The following is a 16,466-nucleotide window of genomic DNA, read 5'->3' on the forward strand; positions in this document are numbered from 1 at the left end:
CAGTATCAGGCTTATAGGTGAGTGTAATAAAAAAGGAAATCATGAGAGAACTGTATTTTTTTCTACAAAAAAGAAAAAAAAGTGAGAGGGATGAAGAGAAATGAAAAAAAACCTATGATTCAGACTCAGCCACACAGTCCAACACCGGCATGCTACGAAATGGCAAACCTCAGTGGTGGCAACACTCTTCTGGCATAGGCAAACCCACCAGAGCTTCAACAACCTTCCCACCACCACCCGCAAGGCATCTGTTGAGACCTTCCTTGAGTCTCTCAGCTGAGCTCTTCCTTTGCAGCTTTCACCAGGCAAAATTTTCCTCCCACCCTGGGCCAGCTTGGACCTTCATCAGAACTTGGCCCTCTGGATTCACAGGGGACACCAGTTGAGGGGAAGTAGACTCTGCATTACCTACACTGATATATGGGAATAGAGATGACGAATCTTTCTATTCAGCTGTACATACACTACTTCCATGGTCCTGGTAGCCATAATGTAAATCAATTCATTCCGTACATCTTGCAATAAAGAGCATTTCATTTACTATTTGTCCATGCCTTGACCGCTAATACATTTCTGTTGAAATGACCGATATTTCAGACTTCCAGGCTGCCATGTAGGTGAAGAGAGAGCGAACAAGAGATGGTTTTTTCCTCCCACAAATATGGATATGCTAAAATACGGGCCAGAGAACTACGCTGCTCTGAGCTTCAGCAATATTTCATCCCAGATTGGCTGTCAGATTTAAACTTTGCCATCTGGACTAGCAGAACTTACGATATCTCACAGAAAGCAGGGAATCCAGGTTTGCAGTGAGCCGTGGTTATAGCTTCTCTAACCATCATAAATTTTTCTAAATGTTAGACTTCAGAAATCACAGCACTATAATTTATAGAAATGCTGTGTTAAACACAGAAGATTATTTTTTCAAAGCTTGGGTTTTACTTTGCCTCAGTCCAAGTCTGTATGAGAGGGTAGGGGGAAGGGAAGGGAAATCTCATTTTGGACATAGAGGAAGCAACAATCTTGACAGTCTTACTTGATCCACCAGCCGTGGGGGTATCTGAGTGTTTAATAGAAATCCTTTGAGATGTAGCCTCTCATCTACCTCCAATAGGTAAAACATACACACAGGTTCATGCCATCATAAATTTTCTCAGGTCTCTCCACAAGAGGGACCTTCAGTTAATATAAACCTTGCTGTCATCTCTGCTCTCCCCGGCTCTCTCTGGATCTTCAGAGCCTCCCTGCCTCAGCCTCTGGCGTTTGCCAGAGCATCCCTTTGCACATGGGAAGTCCCCTGGGTGCTCCTGCCTGGGACCCCGGCCACCGCTGCTGAACACGGACGTGCCTGGAGATACTGCAGATGAGTTAGTGAGGATGGCTGGAAGATGAACTTGTATTTTGACCATGTCCCCCAGGTATTCACATACTGTGTCGCAAAACTTTTTGCCTTCTGGCCACACTTTTTTTGCCTGCATAGCAAATGTCTGGACAGGATTTCCTGGGGCATTTTGGGCCGCATTCGGGTCAGTGCCAGTGATCCTGCTGGGCTGTGAGTTGGCTGCTTGTTGCTGTGGGAAGGGAAGGTGGCTCTGCCCCAGGGCAGGGGGATCTGCCAGTGCTGCAGTTGACCTTTGGAGGCACAAATCTCTGCCCTTCTCTGAAATACTAGTGCTAATGTTGCTCTGTAGCCAAAAGGACAGTGAGGACAACCTAAGGAAGAACTGCAAGAGCAACCAAGTGTCTGGCAACTCAGTGGCTCAGTGTCACCTCTGAAATGGTGACAGACACAAACCACTGCTGACTTACTTTCACAGTCTACAGATGCAAGTGGACAATGTCCTTCCAGCTCAGCTGGCATTCGCATCCCCGTTATACCCATTACTATCCCTGCAGAAAGCTGGTGTCAACCCATCTCCAAACAGATCTACTGCTCCCCCGTCTCGGCAGCAGTGCTGGGAGCAGTGACACCCGGCAAGCCCTGGTGCCAAATCCACGCAGACAGGGCTGAGAAACAACCACAGGGCAGAGGAGGAGGTGAGCCATGGTACCCAAACCCAGCGGACCCAGCACTGGCAGTAAGGATGTGCACACTGTCCCAGCCTACAGCAGCCCCACTGCAGCCCCAGCGCCTTGGAAATGCCAGACTCCCTTCCCACATTTCTCTCCCACCTTCTCACTACTTTGGCTATTTGCAGGAGGAAGGAATCTCACACCAGATACACAAGATCGTGAAAGCTCACTGTGTTATCAACACCGGATTTTCCAAGTAGCTTTCCAGTGGGTATTATTTCTGCTGCTGCAATAATTAAGATTGTGCAGCCATTAGTAGAAGGATGCGAGCTGGGCACGACGTGTCACTTGTGATTATCAGTGCAGGGCTGTCAGCTGGTAATTAAAAGCACAGCTGCTCAAATGTACATTTGCTATTCAGGTACATACTCAGAAATGGCACCACAAATGTAATGTAAAGGCAGCACATACAAACAATTGCCCTTCAATTATGACTATTTGGATTTTGAACCTTTGTGAGTCATTAATAAACGTTATTTAATTACTAAAGAAAAACGAAGCAGAAGAAATGCATCAGGAGATGGAAGCATCATGTTACTCGATGCAGCCTTACCGCCTTCTGCTGCCTCTCACTGATTGTCCCTGCCTTATTTTTAAAGGGCACCATGTCACCAACTGATTGAAAAATGGCAAAAATTATTCCTGTACACAAAGGAAGGCCTGCCAGATCACTGAAAAATGATTCATCAGTCTCAGGAAGGTTTATCCTACATGCAGTGAAATTTTCAGGCACACAGTGTTCAGATAAATCACCCATGCTAAGGTACTCACTTTTACAGCTTTTTTTCTTGCATTAATGTTGGAAGACCTGCCTTTTGCTCAATGCCTGACTTCCTAGGATGCTGGTAAAAGCATCCAGCCACTGCCTCCCTGGCATCATCTGTTAAGCCATGACCTGACTGGCACGTTATAGCGGGGTCATACAGTCACAGACTTTCAAAAATCCCCTATTTCAGCCTGCTGCCTTCCTTGAAGGCTGTCTCGGTTAGTAGGTATTGAAAGCAGTACTGCCAGAGGCGGAGTTCAGAGTATTTGCTGTCCTGTCCTGCACCGCACTGAGTCAAAGGGTGGATTCATCTCAAGTGAGTTCAGCCCTGTATGCTGTCAAGGCTTTTATGTGTTCTGGTTGTCTGGACTCCCTTTATGCTTGCTGGATAAAAACCAGTTCTTCACCTGACAGTATTTTAGATGTCTGCCTTTGGATGTGATGTACCATGACCTGGAACTGCCTCTTTCCCCCCTGGCTTGGATTTATCTCTACATTCCCAGTGTCTGAAGCCAAGTGAGATGAATCCCACTGTTTTGGGGAAGTCAGGACCAGCTCCCCAGGATAATTATGACCCTAATTCCTTTTCAAACGGGTGGAAGTGTCAAATCCCCTGAGGATTCAGGGCCAGGGGAGGGGTACCCCCCACACAGCCTCTTGCTTTTCACCCACAAATAGTAGTAGATGCTCTTGGACCCACTGCCCTGCGGGTCAAGCATGTCATAAGCCAACTCCACTGCCTCTGTAAACAAGCTGCAAAACCGGACCAGTAGTAATTTCCACCAGAAAAATGCAAGGCTGCCCAGCTTTGCTCACACATTCCCTATTGCAAATAGCGTAATAACATTTACAGTGTTTGTTAACCACTTCATATACCAAACTGCTGTTTTGACTAGTCTTGAAAAAGGCTTAGGACTTCACCTGAGGTTTTAGGCTTCTCCATCCTTCTCTGGTCCACACCAGGTTGGATCTACAGGTACTTGAGGCTCGGTTTCGTCCTGCTGGTGCTGGAGCTGAGCCCAGGAGTGAGGTGGAGGTGCCCAAACGCTGCAGGGCAGGGTCGGTGATGGAGATGGAGGGCACTCACCCCCTTTGGGCCTTCGTTCCTTGTTCCTAGAAGCAAGGCTTTGCCCAGGACAGTGCTGACGGCAGCAGACAGCAGCCATGTGATAGGGTTGGAGCTGCAGCTCCTCTCCGTCCCCATCTGTCCATGGAGCTGGCCATGTGCTGAGCCCACAGTGTCCACAACTCTACCAACAGGGCTCCCACCAGGGAGTGAAGGCTTGGAGGAAAAGCTGGCTCAGACCAGGAGTATGAATAGGGTGAGAAGAAAGGAGTGCGGGCATTTCAAAATTTTGTCAAATTCCCCCAAGCTTTGTTTTGTTTGTGAGAACATGGTCTAAAGCTGCCTCATGGTCCCCAAGCCACAGCAAGATTCCCAGCAAGAGCAACAGCCCATGGAGGGAGTTTTTGCAGTGAATAAAGACACTGCTTCAGCCCACTTGGAGTCCTTGAGCCGCAGAGAGATGCCGCTGTCTCCTTTTGCCTGTGGCTACAGAGAACATTGGCTCCAGCTCTGCTGCTGGAGCTAGCCAGAAGCAGTTCACCAGAGTCTGTCAGGATTGACAAATATTAAAAAATGACAGCAATTTCATTTAAGTTGCATCTAAGCAAAAAAAAAATAATGAAGAGGGGGAGTCTAACAGTGTAGAAGCATCCTAGTTCAATTTTCCTTTCAAATGACTTCCTATTTTGATTGTATTCTGTGTTTATTGGATTCAAATAGAATGGGAGTCAAACATCCTTGGTGATCAAAATAGATTGGCAGGCTGAGGGGAGCTATTTTCTTGGAGATTTTCTCTATTTCCAGGTTTCATCCCAGGTTAGAACAAAAATCAAGTTACCAGTCACGAAAATCTCCATGAAAATACATTCCTCATTCCATACTGCCCATCTCCTCAGCCATACGAACAGGCTGGTTATATTCCAGCAAGAGCTGATGTGGTAGGAATTACCTTTCCCAACTGTCTTTGGTCCCAAGGAGCCCTGGTGTCTCCAACCATCCAGCATGTGCTTTGAGTCCCTCCGAGGCACAGGCTGAGTCTCCGCATGCCGCCACAGGCTTCTGGGGAACCCAAGGATCATCCAAGGAGCATGGAAAAAACCCATTTAAGAAACCAGCCAGTTACTGAAACTAAACATTGGGTGGGAAGCCCAGTGCCAGCATAGGCAGGACCAGCGTCCTGGATAAAGCCTGGAATTTCTGGCCCAAACCATGCTTCCCACCGGCCGTCCTGGCCAGCCACACATTCTTGTCACTTCTTGCCTAAGATGCAGGACACCAAATTTACTCTCAGCTATGTACTTGAGCACTCAACCTTCCCTCTCCCCATGCCCCAGTTTCTCCTGGCTCAGAGTCCTTCCCTCTCCCCGTCACTCTCTCTTTCTTCCCATTAGATTATCTTTTTTTATAAGCCTCTTCAAATGGTTTCATGATGCAAGACAGACTCTTTGCTTTCAAAGGCTGCAATAACCATTCTCTTTGTTCAAAGCAGAGAGGAGGGAACATCAACATAACTTTCATTTAACCAGCAGTAATTCAGCCAGCAGCACACAAGGGAACCAGACGCTGTGTTTAGCTGGGGGTAGCTGGTACATACAACAGCGTTGCTCTTTCCCGCTGCTGAGAGTGTGCCGGGGCATCAGGCAGCACCAGCGTGGGTCTTGTCTCTGAAGACCTGTGATTGCCCGCTGTAACCACCGGTTTGCGTTGCCTCGTGAAAAACTAGCTGCAGCAAGAGAGAAAGCGTGTTACTGGGTCTCCAGGGAGTGAGAAATGCATTTCTCCAACTTTGGGTTAAAATGCAGTTCAAGCTTAAGAAAACAGGACATAGGCAATGTCTTGCTGGGAGGAGAGAGGTTTAAACATCTTCAGTAGCAAAGATGTTAAATTAATAAATATCCCCTTCTTCCTGACTTCTCCCCCAACAATTATATATGGTATGAAAAAAAAATCGTACAAGGGTGGCGGCAGGGCAGTGCCCTCCTTCCACCTGGCAGGACGTGCACACTAGTCCTCCCAGCTGCAAGGGTCTGCAGGGAGGTGTGCTGAGCCTGGGAGAAAGATCTGGTGGGGGCTGAATGCACCAGACAGGGTGGTGTTGGCAGCAGAGTGTTAACCTGGTTATCTCAAGGTGGAGCAAGAAGATGTGCGGGTGTATTATAAACCTACAAACTGGGGTGGGGAGAAATGTCTGCAGTGAAGCAATGGCTGAGTGGGCACCAGCCCTCCTCCCTGGCCAGCTGCACAGAGAAGTCGAAAGTACAGCTAATGGAATAAGTAAAGGACCTGGGAGGCTCAGCAGGTGATGAGGGAGTAATAAAAAATTGCCAGCACTAATTAACCTGTGCTGTCCTGACTGTCTCTGCAGTGGCTACGATTTCGACTATGACTATTACAGAGACGACTTCTACGACAGGTGAGCAGGGGAGGCATCAGCCAAAGGAGTTTTCTATGGGGCAAGGTCTTCCCTGTAGCGCAGCTCCTGCTGTGGGAGGCGAGGTGGGGTGCAGGGTAGTCCATCCCAGCCCAGTGCGGTGGGGTCCGATGGCCAGGCTGTGCCCCGGCTCAGCACCAGCCCTGCTCGGGCTCTGGCTGTGACACCCGATGGCCGGCATGGCAGGGCTGGGGGTGCTGCAGGGCTGCTTCAGCCCCCCCCCCCATCCTTCCTCCCTGGCTCCAGGCTCTTCGAGTACCGGGGCCGAGTCTCTCCGGTGCCCAGGGTGGTTCCTGTGAAACGGCCACGGGTCACCATCCCCCTCGTCCGGCGCGTGAAGGCGACACTCCCTGTCAAGCTCTTCGCCAGGTCGGCTGCCATCGCCAACAGCTCGGCCAAGTTGAAGCGTGAGTATTTGCATGGGGTGCAGTGGGACGGTGTGGAGGCTGGTGTGCACATGGACCTCCCATCCCCAGGTGTTCACCCATGGGGCCAGATGCTCCCAGGGAAAAACCTTAAAAAAAACCAAAACATCTGGAAACAACAGCCCAAGCAAGGGCCTTTCAGAAGCCAGCAGGCTGCAAACGCAGCCGGGGAAGGTGCAAGTACAACCTAAGCGTGCCAAAGCCTGGTGCCAGCCTCCACAACGTGCCTGGACAACAGGCACACAGGCTTTTTTGGGTGCCTACGACCACCCGCAGCCCCCGCAGCTTTCCCTGCTGGTGCCGTAACAGGCAGCGGGGCAGGGAGGGCTGGTGGTGGAGGAGGGCACATTGCTGCTCTGTGCAAAGCCAGCCTCTCCTCGCCTGCACACCAAGCCCCTGTTAGCTGTGCAGGATGCCCTGCACACCATTCACCGCAGCTCCTTCCAGCATAGATAAGCTCAGATACACCATGCAGCAAGGTGTGAGCATCACCCCACGATGACCCCAGGGATGCAAGGGGTATGTTTCTAGCGTGGGGTTTCTAGTTGATTTTTTAACCTGCTCAGCGAGGTGACTTGGGCCAGGCACAGAGGTGAGGCAGGCACCTTGGGTGCTCTGCAGGGCACTAAATGCCTTTTTTTTTCCTTCCTTCCTCCAAGTGAAGTGCAGCGAGCTACAAACAATCAAAACTGAACTGACACAGATCAAATCCAACATCGATGCTCTCCTGGGCCGACTGGAGCAGATCGCTGAAGAACAGAAGCTGTCGACAGGTCAGTTGGGTGCACACGGACGCCTTGGGGCCAGTCCGAGAACATGCAAAGAGTGGAGGGAAGTGCCCTGCAGAGCTGGCCTTGAAACCATCGTGGCTTAGAGCATCTTCCAGGCTCTGACAGTGAAATGTCGACCCCCAGGTTCCAGGGTAGAATGACAGGACAAAATTGCATGCCAAAATCCCCAAATTATAGAATTGGGTTTCAAAATGATGAGATTTTTTTTTCTTTTGTCATATAGTTTGTATTTTTTTAGTCTGCTTTTTTGTTCTATTATTCTATTCCTGTTCTATTCTGTTCTATTCTGTCTGCCTCCCACACTCATTCCGGAGGGATGCAGAACAATGACCTGCTCTGCCCTCTCCAGGGTTGCTTTCAGGCAGCTTCCTCAAAATCAGCAAAACTTCCCATTGCAGAAAAAAACCCTAGATCTATTATTTGCCTACCAACTGAATTTGGGGACCCACTGGATTAGTGTTATCAGGCTCTGGGCATTGCCTCCCCCAGCCCCTGATCCTGGTGGCTTGGCTCTTGCTCTCACAGAGGTACGGAAGAAGGCGGATGGCAGCAAAAGCGAAATCTCGCAGGAAGACACAGCATCAGAGGCAGACGTCAACACGGAGGAGCCGCTGAATGGGGACGAGGGTGAGGAAGAGGGTCTCGCACGGGATGAGTGTGAAGATGAAATGGTAAGAGAGTTTGGGTAATACATCCCTCCAGCCAAAGGAGTTTAGTAATGGACCACAGTTTTAGTGGAACTTACTAAAGCCCCAGAAAAATAGTTTTTCCTTCCTCAAAAGAAATTGTTGTATTTAAATCCCATGATTGTTCACAGCTTGTTCTTTCAAACTGTTCTGCTGCTTGCAAAAGCATTGACCTAGCAAACGCATGTGGAGACACTGAAGAAAGATGGTTGTCTCTTGAAATTCGGACCATGTTTATCCTTGATTTCACAACTGTTAATTAATGGTTAAAACAAGTTGCTCTGCTCCCAAGTAATTCTCAGATGGATTGAAACATGTGGCAGAGACAGGCCATGGTATATTAACTGCACTTTCCTAACAACATGCATTTGCAATGCCCTTTCATCTGGACGGACACCAAATGGCATAAACCTAGCTATAAGGTCTGAGCAAGCCACAACTGCTGTGCATGAAGCTGTACATCCACAGCAAGGGCAGCACGCGAGCATGGCTGGCCTGATGTCATGCACGCATCAGCCCCGTTGGTGTCAGTCCTGCCCTGAATAAGGACACTCCCAGTGAACCCAGTGAGCAAATGTGCCTGAAAAGCATCTGGATGGGAGCCCTGTTCTCGGGTACTCTGATGGTAAGGGTAATACAGGGCACTGTATTACCACTGGCAGCACTGTCATTTATCCCAAATTAAGACTCCTCTGAGAACAGGATCAGCTCCAGACCCAGGCAAAGAGCAACAGGGTGCTGGGTCCAGAAGGACAGGCCTGCTTGCTGCCTATTCTGCAGGACCACAGCCCTGGGAAACTCAGCTGGCTGGCACAACTCTCCCACGGAGGCTTGTGGCACGTCGGGGCAGCCTCTGAGCCTGTACTGAGTGTGCCCTGCCACAGCTCTGCTCCTTCCCCACCCCAGCACTGGTGGCAGCAGAAGTGAGGATGAAGCTCAGCATTGCTTTCTTCTTCCTCACCCCCTCATCGCTAGGGTGACCGCACCGCATTGCACATGCACAGCACTATTCCTATGCCCAAAAAGCTCCTCTAACTCAAAACACTTCCCAGCTTGTTTGTACTCTTCTGCTCTGCTCCACCTTAGTCATGATGGATGAGGGATCAGAACAGAGTCTTTCAGCTGTTTCTGTTTCTGGGGCCTCACAGCTGAAGTCCATGACTTCTGCTAAATCTAAGAAGAGATGATTAAGGGGAGACATCATAACAGACGCTATAAAGAAGAAAGGCAAAAGCTGGCCTCCATCTCTAAGTCAATTAGGATAAGGAAGGCCAGGTTTGAATTATATCAAGGGAAACAGATGGTAGAAATTAGGGGGAAACTTGCCGATGCTAATGATGATAAAGTAGCACACAGCCTGTCAACAAAAAAACGTGGAGTTTCTGCCATTAGTGGGATAAGCAGACAGAGTGGACAGACATCTGTTGGTAATGATTTAAGAGGAGCTGGTCTTCATTAAGAGTAGATGAACAAGATGACTATTTCAGCTCCCTTCCATCTCTATTTTCTGTAACTCTCTGGTCCTGAAGTGGCACTGAGATCAGAAATATTTTACTGCCAACGTCAGACAGGCTCACGTGCTCAGCATGGGGCAGGTTAATGTCTGCAGTTCGTCTGCAGGGATGTTCTCTTAAAGACTGCTAGGCAACTCACAAAAGCCATCCTTTATATTTTGCTCCTGACCTTACAACACCGAACAGTTCTGAAGTCTTTCCAGTTCCTGGGGAGTGACTCCTTTATCCCACATCTCTGTGGCTTACACACATCAGTGTAGCCTTCACCACCTGCTGTCCACAGACATGGTACCCACACTGGTCCCTAAAAAAATTATCTACCCTTGGCTCTGAGGGGCAGTGGTGTCACAGGAGAAGAGTCAGACGTCACTCAGATCTGATCTAGTAGTTAGTTTATTGAGTTCTAATCAGTAAATTTACGTATGTAAAATAGTTAATAAGCACAGTTGGATTGGTGGTCAGTACTCTACTACAATTAAAGTTAATATGGGATACAAAGATTATTGTGTAAGCTTGCTATACGTATCTTAAATGTTACATGCATGCAAAAAATGTCACTTACAAATCCGTTGACGCCTGGTGTCAGGTAAGGGATCTCCCAGCCTTGAGGAGTAACCTTGAGAAGCGTCCCAACTCAAGGGGAGATGCCCGTCATGCAGCCCGCTGCTGCGGAGGGAGAGCTCAACAGACCCTGATGGCTTCAGATATTTATAGAGTGAAGTGGTTGATTCATAGTCAGATTTTCTGCTGTGTTCATGCAGTTTTGGCCACTTATCAGCCCAGTCTCCAGCCAAACCATTTTTTTTAGTTTGGTGCTGGGTTCTCACCGACAGCCTCACACAATAGGATTAACTTTGTTTAGGCTTACTTGCTGAGCATCTGCCTGGACCAAAGTCCAGTTAGTTCAAACAGGAGGAGTGCATCCATCACAAGTGGGAAAGACATAGTTATTGCAAGGCAGGAACCGGACCTGCCAACACTTGTGCAGTACCCAGCACAGAGGCTTCCCTGCCATGACCCTCTTCCCCATGGTGACAAGTGGGGAAGATCCAATTGGACTTGGGTCTAGGTCCCGCCTATACCCTGGAGACAACTGTAGGATGTCTCCTGGGGACCAGCAGGCCTAAGTATCCCTGTTCGTAGAGGAGTTCACTGAACCAGAGCTCATGTGAAAATACTACGGCTAAGCAGAGTAGTGCTTCACAGTGGTGTGAGCCCCAGCTGGGTGAGGGGGAGCATTTTAGACCCCAAGGAAGTTAGGCACACAATTTCCATTGAAAGTAAATGGGAGCCAGGCAAATACTTCCTTTCAGCCCCACTTCCAGTGCAAAGTTGGCTGCCCTGGTTTTGTGCACAAATCTCTCCTTGGCCTTGGTAAAGTTTTCAGCATCACCTGGGGAAATCAAGTCCAAAATACACGCCGTAGCCCACAGGGAGAAGGACAAAGGGGGCCCCTCACCCAACATGAGTTTGTGCCCTATTCAGAGGGTGGGCAGGAAAGGAGCTCTGCAGAGAAAGGATAAAATAGGTAATGCTTCATTCCCACAGGCTCTGCCACTAGGCTCAGGGACCTGGGAGGGCAGAAGACAGACCGGACCAGTGAAAACCAAGAAGGAAAAAAACATCATTGAGTACCTTGGCCTTTTCTGTGTGCTTTGTCACTAGGTCCCTTGGTCTCCGGCCCCACTGAGCAGTGAGCTTACACTTTCCTCAGCCTTCCTTTAGCGGCTGGTGTACCTGCAGATGCTCTTCTAACTCCATCACTGCACACTGGAGGGATGGCTCTATATTCCTCCTGGGTAGCTCAGCTCTGCTTTCCATCTTCTAGGTCCTGCCTTTTCATGTAGAAAAAGCTCATTTGGGAGCTTGCTGTTCATCCTTGCTGGCCTCCTGCTACACCTGCCCACTGTCATCAGAATGGGCCATTCTTGTGCTTCAAGGCAGGTGTCCTTGAAGATGACCCACATGCCCTGGCCTCCTTGGCCTCTGGAGCAGTCTCCCATGGGACTTTGCCAAGCAGATCCCTGAGCAAACCAAAATCTGCTTTCTTAAGTTCAGGGATTTGATTCTGCTCTTTATCTTGGTCAATCCTCCCAGGATAGTCAACTTCACAGTCTCGTGGTCACTGCAGACAAGACTTCTCTCCATCTTCACATCTTTGACCAGTTCTTCCTTGGTCATCAGTAACAGTCCAGAATAATGTCTCCCCTGGTCAGCTGGTCAGTCAGCTGTGTCAAGAAATTGTTCTTGATGCTCTCCAGAAATCTCCTGGGTTGCTTGCACCCAGCCCTGCTGCCCTCCCACCAGATTCCAGGGTGGTTGAAGCCCCGCAGGAGTACAAGGGCCTGAGATCAGGAGGCTTCCTCTAGCCATCCAGAGGAGACTTCATAGCAGGTAGTCCGTAGCAGATGCCTGCCATGATGTCACCTATGTTCGTCTGTCCCCTGATCCTCACCCACAAGCTCTCAGCTGACTCATCACCTGTTCCAAGGCAAATTGCTGTGCATCTGAGCTATTCCTTTGGCCAGAGCACACACCACCTCACCTGGCTTTCCTGAAGAGCCTGTTCCCAGGGCACTACCTACTCTGTAATTGCGGAGAAGGAGCCTTTGTTCTGTTGCCAGAAGTCACAAGCCTCCAGACTTCCCTCACTTGGGAGTCTCCATCCACAGCTCCTTTGAGCGTAGTCTCCAGCTGTCTCTTCTTCATGCATTGCAGTCCTGAGGCTTTTCCCCTGCAGGGTCTCTGCAAAGACTCTGTTGATCTCCCTGATGATTGTAAAAATCCGTTTATCTCCCCCAGTGCCCTGTAAACCAGCCTGCTGCTAACAAGATTGGGACTGGGCTCCCTTGTCTTTCCTTTCAGATAACCTAGCATCCCCTGCAGACCTCTCGGGGATCCATTTCAATCTCTGAAATATTCACCACAAAATTTGGCCTATGCAGGAGATGATGGATAAAATACTACTGCTGAGCATGTAATTTTTTTAATGATACTGCATTGCAGAACCGCTCCAGGAGGGGGACTTTCAGACGCCATGCTTTCAAAACCACTGTTGCATGGGGAGTGGTTCAGCACATCAGCACTATTATTGTGGCCTTTGGAGTAATGAATATTATGAGTGCTTTCATTCTGGATGATGAGTTCTGCTGCAAACTGGGACCAGTTTCTGTGTTCAACAGCAGAGTAATTACATCGTACATGATTTGCGATTGCGGACTGTCTGCGCCTTAGCATCATTGGGCAGTTCCAGTAACACGGGAATGCCTGTTCCCTGGTGTGGGCCATTCCTAGTTCCCAAGTTAACTTCTCACAGTGCTACAACAAGGCATGAGCTCTGCAAGCACGCACAGTAAACTTTATGAAAGTGCTGAGCATAGACTTAACCTGGCCATGCAGAAATTCCCTTCCAGAATAAGGAGCCAGAGGAAATTTTTGGTTTTGCCTGGGACTGTGTCTGCCAGAAACCACAGCCACAGTACCCAGTGTCCACATCAGGTGTGTTTTGTAACTCCTCCACCATACTGGGCAACCTGACACTGCTAGCAGTGTGCAAGCTCTCCCACACCGTGGTACCAGCTGGTCACTGCATGTGAGGTGTCATAGTGTCCCAGGCAGGGCAGGAGGGACACGTGGTGGTTTACTGTTTCTGGTTCTCTTTTCCCTCCAGGAGAACAGCCATTACACAGATGTGGAGGATGCCAGACTACAGTAACCAGGTACAGCTCACACACTGCTTTTTAGAGGCTGATTCTGAGCAAAAGCTTTCATTCCATGCATGTTGGGGTGGGGGGGGTTTGCTGCTTCAGAAGATGATCTTTTCCACTAATCCTCTGTGTTTCCCTAGTACTGAGCCTGGCTGCTCAGCTGGGTGACTGGTCAGCCCCCTCTCCTTTTCCTAAATCACAAATCTTTGAGGTTCAAGGAAAACAATGTACCTTCCCACCCCCCCCCCCCCTGCCCCTTCTCTCCTTGCAGCCCATTCAGAACAGCAGTGAGCAACAGTGTGAGGAAAGCACGAGGCTAAACCCTGTCCTGGCACGTTGAGCAAGACAAGCTGAACTGAAGTGCTGCTGTCCTCTCTACCTGGCATTCAAAAGGAGAAACATGGCCTGACATCTTCCATCCATCTGTAAAGCAAAGACAAAGAAACCTCATCACCCCAGTGAATCCCCACTACCCCATGCAATGGATTCAGAGCTCTGCAGCCAACAGAGGCAGGAACCAAACCCTGTGCAATCCATAACCATCACTGACTGGAGAACAGGAGAGCAATTGCGTCACCAAATGAGTCAGAGCTGTTATAGAGCTTTTTGTAGGAGAGGAGGCAGAACTAAGCCTAACCCCATAAAGACATTTTTTTCTGTGCTAGGTGAGAGCCAGAGCATTTGCTAACTGGGGGAAAAGTACTGTCTCAGTTTGGACAATTTGTGTTCTCACGCTAAAGGTCATGTTGAGGAAGAGGGTGTGGGGTGACCTGTCCTCCCAGAACAGTCACCTCCTGTCATGTCTCTTTTGCCCCATGAGTTGCCGCAGGTACACGGTCACTTCCAGGTGGAAAGGAGTCGGTGCTGGTGCCTGTGCTGTGCTCTTTGCAGCTGCTTGAAGAGAGGGGAAGGGAAAGGAAGCTGCCTGGAGGAAAGCAAGTGATCCCAAGCATGAGAAACAAAGCATACATCATCTTCAATGGTTTGGTCTCCTCATTCTCTGCTGAGCAAGTCTCTGCAGAGTGAGGGGGTGCAAGCATGTGTGGATGAGACCCTTTTCTTGAACCAGCTGCTCCCTGGAAGGGATGTAATCTACCCACTTCTCCAGCCCAGTACCAGAGACATCAGCCCCTTCCCCAGGGTGCTCACGTCTCCTCTTGCCGCAGCCTCACTGGGTCTTCACACCAACCTGGCACAAGAGGAGAGCTGTGCGACGGCTCCTGCTCCTGACTGCGAAGGCTGTGCTCCATCACCAGTCGGACAGGTCTGCACAGCGTGACAATTTGCCTGAGTGTAACGAGACTGGCAACAGTGAATACCCTGAGCACAATGCATGTGGGCGTGCAAGCACCTCCCCTGCCTACCAAATTCGAGCTGCTTTTGACCCGTGCCATGTCCTGCGAGCAGAGGGCTGCAGCAGCCAGCATGCGGCTTGTCATGGGAACCCCCTTACACCACAACACCCAAGAGGTCTCTCAGCCTTTCTGTTCTTGTTCGTTCCTCCATTGTGGGCTTATCCAGTTTTTCTGAGTTCAGGGGTAGATGGGACTGAAACTCACGCAGCACTTTATTCAGATCAGATGGGTCCTGCCCATTTCCTCTCCAAAACACACACACACATATCAGTGCTTTGAATCCAGAATGGTGTCTACACCTTCTCCTTGGTCAAACCCTCCCACAAAATGCGTGCCCCCCCCAGGTCGTATAGAGTGCTCTGAAAGGGGACTCCTGCTTTCTGCTCCAGCGCTCAAAGCCAGACCTCATCTATGTCATCTCTCTTTGAAGGGTGAAGGGGAAAACAGGTCCTGGGGGGCAATGCTTCCCTCCCCGAGGGCCATTCTGGAGCAAGCATGGCTCTTGAAGCACAATGTTTTATTTGCATTTCTTAGTTTCAAATAATTCATGAGGGATTAAAGGGATAACCGTGCTTTCCCTACCTTTTTCCGGTTCCTGTACAATTTATCCATTGTGTTGTACTGAGCCGTTGTAGAGCTGTTTTCTAGGCTTTGAGAGATGAGCTGCAGTTTTTGCTATGAACTGACTGCGATGCTGATGTTTGGGAGAAAGGTGACCTTGTACATACAATCCTGTATAATAAAAGAAAGAAATATAATTTGCTTTCGCTCGCTTCTCTCTCTCTGTCATACACACACATACTTTTTTCCTCTATTTCAGACAAATAAGTCTTTCCCTTTCTAGGCTTTAGCTGTGCCCACAGGATTTGCTTTCCCTTACAGAAGGTATATCCCACTGGGCTGAGCAAAACATCTGGGTTCACAGGGACTCTGGGACTTTTCCTCTGGAGGCGTGGAAACTCATTTGATGCAGGAGAGCAGGGGACAAATCCAAGCCTTTAATCTCTGGACTTTGCACTGGTCCATCTTATAACAGACTGGAAAGAAATGAGGCTGCTGTTCCAGTTTGCACGAGCCAATGGTGCTAATAAATGCTCCTTAAGCACAATGTCTCCTGGCTGTCTCCTCAATCCCTCCCTCAGCAGAGCAAAGCTCACACAATGTTGCCAGCTGTGCACGTGTTCACTGGAGTAAGCATCCAAACCCTGGCACGTTTGGCACCTGAGCTGTGTCTGGAGGACCCCAGTGACCACATGGTGAGAAGCCAGCTGCTACCACACTTTTTTAAGTTTCCAGTCCTAGAAAGTTGTCTGCTGAGCCTGGCCTGATCCATCACCCAGCACTGGAGGGCAACACATGCAGCTGCCTATTGCATGTGTTCATGGTGAGTGTGGGGATGCTTGAACATCCATCTGTCCTGCCATCAGTCACCTGTTCACTTCAAGGTGAGGAAAGAAGCATTGTCAGACTAATGGCTGTACATCTTTGCAGCTGGGGAGAAGGGGAAAAGACGGGGGGGGGGGGGGGGGGAGCAGAAAAAAGCAAGTCAAAACATTTGCCTATCAAGAAGATCAAAATCAGCCCAACCTTAGGTCTGTTGAGCTGTGTACCTGGGCTCTGAGAGCGACCATGGCTCAGTGCCTCAGAGGAGG

The 16,466-nt window shown here is 49.4% G+C and overlaps 1 protein-coding gene across 4 annotated transcripts in view; it reads left to right on the forward strand.

Moving 5' to 3' along the window:
• Positions 1 to 15,572, forward strand: part of RALY (RALY heterogeneous nuclear ribonucleoprotein) — a 141,841-nt gene extending 126,269 nt beyond the window's left edge. For all 4 annotated transcript variants that reach the window (XM_030009195.2, XM_030009198.1, XM_030009197.1 and 1 more), the window contains 6 exons: positions 6,271 to 6,318; positions 6,583 to 6,743; positions 7,421 to 7,534; positions 8,078 to 8,223; positions 13,423 to 13,471; positions 13,731 to 15,572. In XM_030009195.2, coding sequence (XP_029865055.1) covers positions 6,271 to 6,318; positions 6,583 to 6,743; positions 7,421 to 7,534; positions 8,078 to 8,223; positions 13,423 to 13,467 — 514 coding nt within the window. In that variant the 3' untranslated portion in view covers positions 13,468 to 13,471; positions 13,731 to 15,572. The remainder of the gene's footprint in view (positions 1 to 6,270; positions 6,319 to 6,582; positions 6,744 to 7,420; positions 7,535 to 8,077; positions 8,224 to 13,422; positions 13,472 to 13,730) is intronic.
• Positions 15,573 to 16,466: the final 894 nt, after the last annotated feature.

This window comes from Aquila chrysaetos, chromosome 3 (genome assembly GCF_900496995.4).
Source record: "Aquila chrysaetos chrysaetos chromosome 3, bAquChr1.4, whole genome shotgun sequence".
NCBI classification, from domain to species: Eukaryota; Metazoa; Chordata; class Aves; order Accipitriformes; family Accipitridae; genus Aquila; species Aquila chrysaetos.